This window comes from Hemiscyllium ocellatum, chromosome 17, assembly GCF_020745735.1.
Source record: "Hemiscyllium ocellatum isolate sHemOce1 chromosome 17, sHemOce1.pat.X.cur, whole genome shotgun sequence".
Classification (NCBI taxonomy): Eukaryota; Metazoa; Chordata; class Chondrichthyes; order Orectolobiformes; family Hemiscylliidae; genus Hemiscyllium; species Hemiscyllium ocellatum.
In genome coordinates, this window is record NC_083417.1 from 44,148,960 (window position 1) to 44,161,623 (window position 12,664).

General features: G+C 35.3%; 1 protein-coding gene across 2 annotated transcripts in view; it reads left to right on the forward strand.

The window, feature by feature from the left end:
- Positions 1-12,268, forward strand: part of cylda (cylindromatosis (turban tumor syndrome), a) — a 68,811-nt gene extending 56,543 nt beyond the window's left edge. The window contains exons 13-18 of one of the 2 annotated variants that reach the window (XM_060838128.1): positions 1,467-1,599; positions 2,423-2,531; positions 5,165-5,283; positions 9,400-9,616; positions 10,190-10,506; positions 11,899-12,023. In XM_060838128.1, the coding sequence (XP_060694111.1) occupies positions 1,467-1,599; positions 2,423-2,531; positions 5,165-5,283; positions 9,400-9,616; positions 10,190-10,506; positions 11,899-11,931 (928 nt within the window). In that variant the 3' untranslated portion in view covers positions 11,932-12,023. Of the gene's footprint in view, positions 1-1,466; positions 1,600-2,422; positions 2,532-5,164; positions 5,284-9,399; positions 9,617-10,189; positions 10,507-11,898 lie in introns of both variants that reach the window. The other variant, XM_060838129.1, reaches the window with a different exon arrangement.
- Positions 12,269-12,664: the final 396 nt, after the last annotated feature.

The window sequence follows — 12,664 nt, forward strand, 5'->3', positions numbered from 1 at the left end:
TTTTAGGACTGAGCACTTTCTATCATGTCCCTGTCCGAACCCTCACATATCAGGATTTGTCATCACAGTGGTTGCTAACACAACCACCCTAATAATGGTCCCAGTTAACAGCTATTGATTTCCCAGGATGACCTTTACCCATTCCTCTATATATCTCAAACTTTTCATTGCTATAATGAGTTCTGAGAAAGCATCACTTGACCCAAAACATCAACTTTCTTTCTCTGCACAGGTGCTGAGTTTTCCCAGAAATTTCTGATTTTGTTTCTGATTTCCAGCATCCGCAGTTCTTTTGGTTCTTTAAAGTAATGGGATATTTAGCTGAGGTTGCCTTTCTGGTTAGAATAATCTGAGGTGTGTCTTGATATGTTTGGACAGGTTGATTTTTTTTTTAAAAAGAGCTGAGTGCTTAATCCCAACCTCTCTCCACTGCATTCTTGCTGAGATTCCTTTGGAAGGAAGCACATGGTGTCCACTAGCACCTTCAGAGCTTTTAAAGATAGTTGGGAACCTGCTGGAGCTGGAGTGCGTCATTCCAAACCCACCATCGGTACACTGCCTGCGTTTTGACTTGGTTTCCTATCCTTTTATTTTGTTTCACTGCCCCTAATGGGAAGTGTGTGTAATTTGATCTTTTTTTAAAATCTCAAACAAAAAGAGCTGATACATTTCTTCGGTTATGTCTGTGCCTGGGTGTCTGTAAAGAGTGGGCACATGGTGTCCATTGGTAGCCTTGAAACTTTTAGGGGTAGGTGGGTGCTGCAGGGGTTGGTGTACATCATGTTCCTATTCAGTACTGTTGTGATTCTGTCCTTTACCTTCCTTTCCCTTCTCTGGTTTATAGATTTTGTTTTTTGTTTATAGTCACACTGCCCCGGTGTTTATTATTAGCTGTTTTGTTAATTAGGTGATTGGGTGAATTTTATAAAAAGAACGTCTAAATTTTTCCTGAGTGGTCAGGTGGCTTCTGGATTGGGAAAAAAAATTTCCCAAAGACAAAGATGAAACTGGCATTTGAGCAAAAACTATAGATTTACAATAAACTCATTGTAAATCTCTGAATATCTTTTACTGCTTAATTCAACATACCGATATCAATAATACATAACGAAGAAATGCGGATGCAGTAAATCTGAAGCAAAAACAGTTTTTCCAGTAATTTATAAGCACATCCGGCAGCATCTATGGAGAGTAAGTAGAATTAATATTTCGGGTGCAGATCTTAAGGGTCTCTGGATCTAAAATGATAACTTTGCTTTCTCTTCACAGGTGATGTCAGACCTGCTGAGTTTCTCCAGCAGTATTTTTTTTTTTGGATACAGATATTAATCTGGTAAACAGTAAGAACAAGGAATTGGATTGACTTGGTTTGCATTTCTTAATTCCAAATTCACTGACTACACCATCAGGTGGGCAAATTCTACACTTGGGTAGAATTCATCTCTTTTGCATTTATTTCAACACAGATCAGCTGGACAAAAAGTACAAGATTGTTTCTTTTACCAAATATTCATGGATAAAAATGAAAATGTTGGTGTACCAACAATTCAACAGTTACTGGAATGGTCCTTTATTACCAGTGACCTTAAATTTGCTGAGGTATGGAATACTTAAATGAATATCTCAGAACAGCATGACAAAGTTTATTTTAATTTTAGAATTGTGGAAGTTAATAAAATGTTCATCCTCTGAGTACACTGTCCAGCTTTGCTTAGTTTTGGTAGTGTGTTGGGATTTTGTTATTTATGTAGTCAGGTTTAAGATCTCCTTGAACTCACTTGTCTTTTATCAGACAAGGGGAGGCCTAAACTAGCATTGATACTGATTTTTAATTTGCTTGTATAAAATTCATGTCACTGTCACATTCACTGACAAATGGGTGGCATACAATCAGCTGGAGTATGAATTTAATCCTAGTGAATTCAGCAAAGATAATATGGGGAATTGGCATTGTCATCAAAGGTCACGTTTAATGTCATAGGAGTTTTAAACAGGTAATGCTCACCTTGGAGGACAAAGTTTTCTTTAAATTTTTGATTCTAAATAAATAGTGTTAGGATGCTTGAGGATTGCTTTTAAAAGAAATAATCCTAACCCTGAGAGTTGGGGGAAAATTGCATTGAACATTTACCTCTCTGAATTAGTTAATTTTTTTATTGTAAAGTAAAATCAAAAGTTTTATTTTTACCAAAACTGTATCACAGAAAGTAGTATTAATTAATGAATGGATATTGAACAGAAGAAATTGGAAGTATTTAGAGAATCTGGATAGCTGAGCTCTTTGCAACATATGATCTACAATACATTAATTCTAATTTGCATACTGTAATGCTTTGAAAGTTTTGAGCATGTAGCTCATTTTGAATTTAACAAATAATCTGAATAATCAAAATCCCTACAATTGTCCACTTTTTTCTTAAAGGCACCTTCATGTCTAATAATTCAAATGCCTCGATTTGGAAAAGATTTCAAGTTGTTCAATAAGATATTTCCATCTTTGGAATTGGATATCACAGATTTATTAGAAGACAGTAAGTAACATTTTTAATGTACTTCTATGTATTTGCATCTTTGTGTTACTATGAGAAACCTAGCAAGAGAAAGAAGACTGGCCCATTCACTACTTCCTTTTTAAAATCTAGGTCTGTCTACTCTGCTCTTGTTTTGTTTTTGTTATTCCTTGTGTTGTTTCTCTCAAAAGCCAGTAAACCTTTTGAAATCTATCATGTCAATGTAAATTGCGAAAATTTCAATAGTTTTAAAGCTATGAACAAGCATTAACTAATAAAGTGTTTTTAATTGGAAGAGTTATTATGCTTAAACTTAGTATTTTTCAGAATAAAATAGATTGATTGATTGCTTGATATCGCCATTCCAAGGAGGGAACTGTTATACTGCTGACCTTGGAGCTGTGGCATTGTTTCTTATCCTCATTGAATACTTTATCATTTTAAATACTTTTATTATTGTTACTGTTATTTTAAATTGTTGACTTAAATTGAATAGCCTTGAGTGCCACTTGATTATCTAGGTGCAAAGTTTGCAAGCTGCTTGAATGTTATGTATCTCCACAAAATCTAGTATCAGGAATCAGCTTTCATATTCTATTGATGATCCTTGTATGTCCATTTTATTGTGAGGTGCCTGGATTATTGCTCGAATGTTGAATAATTTTCATTGGGTAGCTCAACTACACCATAGAAAATGTACAATTTCTTGTGCTATTTCTGGTTTTTGTCTCCTCAAACTATTGGGTACAAGACAAATTATCCTGTGTGTCTGCAACCTACATTATTATTTGGAATAATGACAATTTGCCGTAGTTACTTTTGAACTTTACATTTCACATAGGTTCTAATCTTCCTGAGCAACAAATTTTTAAGAACTTTTGAATTGACTTCATTACTTAACACCATTGATTTACGATAACTCCGAGATAGAGTCCTTGCCTGTCGTAGTTTTTTGCTTGTAACTCTGGCTGTGGATGGGCTTGTATCTATGAATGGTGTTTCAACAGTTTTAAGATTATAGATTAAACTTTGAATATAGACAGTGTTTATAGATTGGCAAAGCTAAGAATTTTTCGGTAATTGCTCGTTTTGTCTGTAATATAGCTAGCAGCCACTTGAGGGAGTACCACATCGCAAGAAGCCCAGGAAGTGCAGTACAGACTCATTTTTAAAAGACGATGTTTTTCAAAAGAAAATTCCTAAACATGGAATCATTTTGGGTGCTTACCCACTAGCTTCCGAATTCTTCTCTCTTTCCTATTTGTCACCTTTTAAAGAATCTGATGATCAATTTCTGCCATTTTACTTTTTTCATATCCTGCTACCATTCAAAGTCGATACGTTGTCAACGTCCCCGTCATGCTAATGTATTGATTTTGACCTTTTTTCCAAAGAATTTTGTACTTTCAATATTATATTTTGTGGCTTTTTGACATCTATTAGGATTTTAAAACAAAAAAGGCTTTCTCCAAAGTCCTCATTCCTCAACTACCACCATCACTGTTGCAATGACTTCCCTGAAAGGGTAATATTAGTTGCAAATCTAACATTGCATGTACAAAGTTGGCTACCTAGGGTATTCATCATTAGTATTTTGAGAAAACGAATGTCACATTCACAGCCATGTCATTGAGTTATAACACATGTTTTCTGCTGAAGCAGTAGTTTTGTTACAGTACTAAAATATTTCCTCCTTTGTTTGGGAAAAATTTACTGAAGCAGAAGTAAACTTTTTATTCATAAGAATATGGTGTTGACAGTGATATGCCTCCAAAGTTGCTCCTCTTTATCTGTAAACCTAGGTTACTGGTAGGCTATTCTGTAAAGCAGCTATCATTTTTTGTGTGCCTTTTGTGGGCTTGCAAGGCCCTCGGTATTTTAGAAAGCTTGTGATAGCAGAAAACTATTGAAACAATGCCGTATTAAATTTAAAATACCAAAGTACCTGCAACATTAATCTCTAGTGGAATAGAAAATACTGAGTAAATAGTGTAGAGTCAGAAGAATAAAAGATGCCTATGGGGGTGTGAGATTGAGAAGATTTCTCAAATAGAATGAAAAGTTTGTTTGCCGTAGTTTTAATCTGGCAGGTTAATGGAATTGGTACCAGAGTTGGTGCCAGTTTCTTATACAAGGCAGAGGACAGTTCTTAATTTTGTGTTACAGTGAAAAAAGTTGTGACTTGAAGTCACCATTTTGCTTTCGTTATGCATGTCCTTCAGTGACTTTAATTGCCCCCACCCAAGCTCTTGTACACTGAAAAATGTTTTAATGTTTTTGCATCAGTCCAGGTAAAGGTGGTTCACTTAGCAAACTGCATTAATCTAGACTTGACAACTGGATTGTATCATTCAGTAATATGTGTCTTGGATATTTAGTAATTGTCATCTTGAGAGGGTATTTATATTATTTTCTCACTTTGTATGAATAAGTTGCTAGTGCAATGTGTATGGTCAGTGGTTGGGCTATTCCCTTACTGATTTCAAAAACTTGGAAGAATTTGTTAGAGACAGATAATTCTTTCAGAGTATCTGTTGCTCATGAGAAATAGTTTTGAAGTGTGCTGAAAAATTCATGCACTTATTTATTAAAAGTAGTTTATTATTAAACAGTTGAAAGTACAACTAGTCGATAATTTTGTCTTTATATTTTAGCACCCAGAGATTGCCGGATCTGTGGTGGTCTTGCACTTTATGAATGCAAAGAATGTTATGAAGATATTGATATAACTGCTGGAAAAATCAAGCAGTTCTGCAAAGCTTGTACTACCCAAGTAGGTATTTTTCTTAGTGGATTATAGAAATCATCCAAGATGAGAGGCTCTATATTGACCAAAATAAACACCTGTTATCAATTATATATGCACTTGAAAAATTGGCTATGATTTGTTCTGACTAAGAATATTCTTCATAGAAATTGCAAGACAAAAGAAAGGCCACGATACATCTCGATCACATCTTCACTGTTTGAACGGTCAAAATTTTATGATGAAAAGCTTTGGGATTCGTGATTTGAATGTCAGCTGTTCCTTCAAGCTTACTGTTGCACTTTCCACTTGTTTTTCTGAAATTCTCCATATATTGTACTACTAAATGTGATTTTCAGGGACAAATCCAGTTTTTCATTTGAAACCATGCTAACTGCTAACTCCTCCCTAGGGAACCTAGATTGACCACTTGTTCATTTAAATATTTCTCGATGGATTATTTCGGAATTCACCTTCCTTTGAGTACAGTCTTTGGCCTTTTTGGTTATATTGTTCTGGATAATTTGAAATAACTTGTTACATCTACATCTACATTAATTGGATGTTTTACAATCATATTACCTCTCAACCTTTCCTTTTTTTTTGTAGTGAGGTATGACATATTTGTATAATGATTCCTCATAATCCAGCCCTTTCATTCCCTCAATTGCTCTGATAGTTCTTGTCTGCATCCTTTTTAGTAAATGCAATATCCTTTTTGTATTGTGACATTTGGAACTTAGTATTCTGAGTTCAGTGGAACCAATAATTTATGAAATTAATCTTTTGATTTGTCAGCACCCAATTTTCCTTAGTCTATGCCAGCTTGCATTGATGTTCTTGCTTCAATTTATTAGAAATAGGTATCTTTAACTTATAGCATTAAATTTTACATGCATTAGAAGAATAAAAGGACTTTGCTATAATGATTTGTCTAACTCTCTTGCTGTATTAAGAATCAAAAGTACGCTCTTTGAATTTCTTTAATTTTTTATTTTTTATTGAGAATAGTGATATTAATTTTCTTCTAGCGTTCAGCATATAGTGGGATTCCCCAGGGATTGGTACAGGAATTATTACATCTTATATATATATATATATATATATATATGTGTGTATATGTATGTGTATATGTATATGTATGTATAATATATATATGTGTGTGTGTGTATATATATATTTGCATATTTAGTTTAAGGAGTACATTGTACAAATTTGCCCATATATAAAGTAACTGATGGGATAATAGACTTCAAGACAAAAACAGACGTAGTAGACAGACACGACGCAAATGTGATCTTACGCAGTTGACTGAGTTTGTATATTTTGAGAGAAGCAGTATGTTTTGACAAGCTGCAATTGCACATAGATCTGGCATGCATATTCAAAAATATTTGAAGATTGTGTTTTTAAAAATATGTTTGTATTGAAATATGCATTCTAGTTTACTATTTTATTCGTGGGTAATAGATAAACCTACAAGTTGAGTGGTTAAGAAAACCTATCAGATATGTTACTTCACACTTACAAAAGTAAGAAAGTCATGTCTTTTAATCTCAAACTAGACATTGTATAATTCTAGGCACACTGCTTTAAGGATGTCGAGACTTCGATGAGATTACAGAGGATGGGCTATTCAAATAATATCTGAAATAAAGAACTTGAGCGATTTGTGGTGATATTTGAGAAGGGAGGGTTGTTATCCTTAGAACAAAGAAAAATAAGACGTGACATAATAGAGAGAACTTTGTAGTGTTTTGACAGAGCGAGTAGGGAGAAACTGTTCCCTCCTGGCAAGTTTCTGTAACCATATGTCATAAGTTGAGAGGAATTGACAAAAGAACTAGAAGGGAAATTTTAAAACTGTTAACAAAAATTTAAGGGCCAAAATACTTTAAAGGATGATGGTGTCAGATCCTATGGGACTTATACAAGGCAATTGAATATATACTTGAAGCTGACTTATTTGCAGAATTATGAAGACAAAAAGCTCAGGATTGGAACAAAGATTGTACAGGTTTTTTAAAAAGCCAGAACAGGCTAACTTGGCCAGAAGTCTGCTACTTCCCATGCTGCAAGATTCTGAATCTAACTGATTTCTGCAGATTGTTTGTAAAACAGTGAAATTTCAATTCTCTTATTTACAGTGACGTAACTTGGAATTATTTTGAGCATTATTCTCTGCATTATTATTTTAAATGCAAACTAAATTTGATTAATTCCATTATTTAACAAACATCTGTTGAGTATCCAGATAGGGGGAAGTTATATTTATGATAGTTAACTGGATAGTGTTTCTAAATCCACAATAGTTGCACTTAGCTGAGCAAGCATATTGGCTTATTAGTATTCAGTGAGTGTCGCCACAATGGTATGCTCGAGTCTTCAGTGAATGTTTATTTGTTTCGGGATGATATTGGGTTGACTACAATTAACTGAATTTACATTACTAATTTGAGTCTTGTAGATTAGATTAGATTCCTTACAGTGTGGAAATAGGTCCTTTGGCGCAACCAGTCCACACCAACCCTCCGAAGAGTAACCCACCCACACCCATTTCCCTCTGACTGATGCATCTAACACTATGGACAATTTAACATGGCCAATTCACCTGACCTGCACATCTTTGGACTGTGGGAGGAAACCGGAGCATCCGGAGGAAATCCACGCAGACACTGGGAGAATATGCAAACTCCACACACCACTTTGTTAGAAAGTGGCAATGCGTGTTTAGAATTTTTCAATCTAGTAGATGAAGTAATTCCATGTATGTAAGGACTTTTATCAGCTGCAACTGTAAGAACACCATGCCAAATGAGAACACTCTTGCCCCTTATGCTCCAGTCGATGGTTTGTGGTTGTAAACTCTACAAGACACTTGCTCATAGAGAATGAAAAGAAATTGGTCAAGTCAGTTGGAGATGCTATGAGAGCTAGGTTGTACACCACTGTAGTTCAGTTATCTGCACTAACCAGTATAAAGAAAGGAAAATGATTTTACTGTGTGGTTAAGATTTGGACTGCGTTACCTGGAGTGTGATGGTGGTGGATTTTATCGTGGGCTTTAAAAAGCGAATTGGATAATTATCTAAAGTTTAAAAAAAAATTGCAAGACCTCAAGGAAAAGATGGGAAAAATGGGAACAGGCACAATTAGCATAAGGACTGTCTATTTTGTGGCCACTCTGACTCTATTCGAGAATTTCTTGCTTTTGGCATTTATTGCTAAAGGAATAGAGTATAAAAGTAGGGAAGTGTGGCTGTAACTCTAAGACATTAGTGACATGGGCGTAATTTTGATTCCCTTATTTGAGGAGAAATGTAGTTGTAATGGAGACAGTTGGGTGGAGTTTCACCAGATTGATTCCACACACGAGGGGTTTGTGTTATGAAGACTGAGCAGTTTAGGTCAATACTTTCTGAAACTTAGAATGAGAGATCTTTAGTATCTTCTATACCTCAATAAGGATTGACAAATTAGGCATAGAAATGATGTTTCCTTATGTGGGGAAATCTAGAATGAGAGATCATAGTTTTATGATAAGGGATAGCAGATTTAAAACCAATGAAGCAGAATTACTTCTCTCAAAGGATCAGTAATCTGTGAAATTCACTAATCCAGAATTCAGTGGATGCCGAGACATTGAGTTAATTTAAGGAGGAGATTGACCAATTTTTTAATTGATAATTGGTTGAAGGGTTATGGAGAGTGAAGTTGAGGACTAGATGAGATCAGCTATGATCATATTAAATGGCGGAGCAGGCTCAAGAGGCTGAATTGCCTACTCCTCCTTTCTTCTCTTTATATTTGAAAGTACTAACCTAACAATTTAACAATGAGTAGAAAATTGTCACCGAAATTTGACTGATTCACTTTGGGGAGAGAAACATATCTAGGTTAGGCTATAATGGATTCAGTCTGTCACACCAATGTGATTTGTCTTTTAATTCCTCTCTGAAGTGGTCTGGCAGTCCACACAGCTTTCCTTAAGAAAAGAAAAATGTGCATGAAGTCTAGCCTTAGCAGCATTTGCATGAGTTTAGAAAAAGTTGAGTATTTGAACTGTAGGCTATTCATATCTGTACCTTGCAGAAGCTTGAAATAGTGCTTCAGTTTGCATTGATACAGTTCTCTGTGTTCCAGGTACATCTCCATCCTAAGAGGCAAGGACATGAACAGAGAAAAGTGTCTCTACCAGAACAGATGGCTGACTATGCCTGGAGGCAGTGTTGTGTACCCAGACAGAAGATGAAACTGTTTGCTGTGCTTTGCATAGAGACTAGTCACTATGTGGCTTTTGTCAAATATGGCCCAGATGACTCAGCCTGGTTGTTTTTTGACAGCATGGCTGATCGGGATGGTACAGTGAAATTTTCATTACTTGTATTTCCTTTGTCTCTTTAATCTTTTGTACTGCTTGTGTGTTGTCAGTCATTGTTCTGGAAGCCAGGATTTGTGCCCAGAGGTTTTCTGTGTAGCAAACTATATTTGGGCAAATTAACGCACAAGTTGTATTTGCATTAAGAAGAATCTACAAATGAGTTTCATTATTCTATTATTGTATGTTGCCTCTGTATTACTTATTTTTAATATTGCATGGGAAACTTAGATACACTGAAGAAGAGTGTTAACTACTAAACATCAGTAGTTGATGATTCTTTATCACCGTAAACGATCTGAACAAGCTGAAGGATATTCTGGTATGCGCTGGTTAACAAAAAGCTATGGGCTTCAGCATGATGGCAGCCAATTTATCTCTAAGACAATACTGTAAATATACCAAGAATGTACATTTTATTACCGCAATTGAAACTCTGGATGTATCTGCCTTGTATTGTTCAAGCATCTGCTATTACACAAATCCAAGGTAGTGGATTAGAAAAGCAAATTTCTGTTTGATTCAAATTACAGTTGCATAATGTTTTTATTTCAGGGAACGTTAGAAGGAATTCAAATGCATTTAACATGGCATTTGTTATCTGCACTTCGAATCTAGAATCCCTCCAGGCTCTTCGGCCCAACAAGTCCATACTAACCCTCCAAAGAGTAACCCATCCAGACCCATTTCCCTACTCTATTATCCTATATATACCCCTGACTAATGCACCTAACCTACACATCCCTGAATATTTAGCTTGGCCAGTCCACCTAATCTGCACATCTTTGGATCGTGGGAGGAAACTGGAGCACCAGCAGGGAACCTATGCGGACACTGGGAGAATGTGCAAACTCCACACACAGTCTCTTGAGGTTGGAATCAAACCTGGTGCTGTAAGGCAGCTGTGCTAACCATTGTGCTACTGTGCCGCCCCCATTTGTGTAGGCATGTGGACAATTTGAGATTTTTGGGAAATGAGGTTGACTCCCACTTTTGGCTTAAGAATTACATTGTAGTTCATAATTTCTTTCTAAGAGGATGCACTTGTATTGAACTGTGTGAAAATCTTTTGAAGTTTCAAAATTTCACGGGCAATGAATTATTTCTGAAACTCATTGTTGTGATGCAGGGAAATGTGACATCAAATTTGTACATATCAAGATCCTCCAAACAGTAATGAGATAAATAACTCTAACCATTTGTAGCATTGGCTGGGGGATCACTTTTGGCAGCATTTCAGTAGAGCTCCATTTCTATTCCTTTACATTTACATCAGAGAGAAAAGATAGGGTCTTTGTTTAACATTGTATCCAAAAGATTGTGTCTCCTGTTTTTCCCTGAAGGAGTGATGTAGCGTTGTAATGCAAACTAAATTGTATTCAAAGAGATGAGGGTTGATAGTCGTTGGACCAGTCAACTGCCGGCTTTAGCTAATGCTCTAGAAGCCTGATGGGATCTAATTTTGATTAATTAAATAATTCATTTTAGTGAATAAATCTGGGATTGAAAGTGGTCTCGAATACATGCACTTAAATTATTATTGTTATTATTGTAAAACCCCATCTAGTTCAGTAATGTCCTTTAGGGAAGGAAGTCTGCTATCTTTACCTGGGTTGGCCTGCAAGTGACTCTAGAACAGAGAAAATGTGAAATAGCCTAAAAAGTGACTCGGTTCTGGATAATTAACAAAAATACTGGAAATAGCTGGAAAGCTCTTGAACATCACCAAACAATGATATTTTAAATGAAGACCTATAATTTCAGGTTTTTTCTTGTCTTTTCATCTGACTTTATAAGTTAGCAATCAATTCAAGGTTTACATGGATGTTGGCATGTCAGGAACTGATATTCTGCAAATATCATTCTGGCATAACTTAAAAAAGAATGTTGCAACCAACCTCTTTCTCTTTCATTAAATTCATAGTTACATTAACAATGCTATCATACTAATGGTACAAAACTAAAATTGTTGACTGTGGACTTAGCCTAACTTGTCTGTAAACGAGTGTGATCTTTAACTGCTTCCAAATATATAACCTGGTAGATTTTTTCACATTTACCAATTAGGTATCTTGGATGCAGTGGGGAATTTTAAGATAAATTCATTTGAATTGTTTTCATTTTTAGAAATTCCAGCTGTAAAATTGTTTCTGGAAATGTTAAATTCCACACTGCATACTTTGCACATTTGTGGTGTGACAACGTATACAAAAAGCCATAAGAACTATAATTGTAGTTTGACTAACTTTGATTTTTTTTTGTAGGTGGGCAGAATGGCTACAACATCCCTCAGGTGACTCAGTGTCCTGAAATAGGAGAATATTTAAAAATGTCACCAGAGGAACTACATGGTTTGGATCCTAAAAGTATCCAAGGCTTTGCACGAAGACTGCTGTGCGATGCATACATGTGCATGTACCAGAGCCCAACAATGAGTTTGTACAAATAGACTGTGTAAACTCTCTGGTCCTTGAAGAGGCAACCTTCAGTAATTTATTACATTTCAAAGAATGTCTGATTACATTAAATAAAGTGAAAGTATTGCTGTAACATGTTTTGCACTGTAGTATATGTCTAGTATTTCTTAAGTGTTTGCTAATTGACTGTCAGGTGTGCATTTTTTTAAAAAGTCTGTTCCAGGATGAATTAATGTGTAAAAGATTAATTTTTCTTCATTTAACTTCGAAAATGTGAAGGTACTGATTTGTTCTTTAATCCTATATCTTTATAGCTTTACTTGGTTTATCATTACAGACTGATTTATCATCCTGTGTATCATTGGAGTAGAGATAACCAATTGCAATGTACACATTCCTAACTCTCTCATGCTAACTATTTGACACATGTTGCTCATTAGCATTCCTGTATTCCAAAGATTGTGATTTTTATTGTCAGCCCCCACCTGTTGGTACTATTTTACATGGGTCCTAGCTGTTACCAGTAGATCTCAATTAATGTATTTCTTGATGTTTTCCATTTTGTTATGAACTTGTGAGCCATTTATATATTTTTGTGGACCTATGAATATTA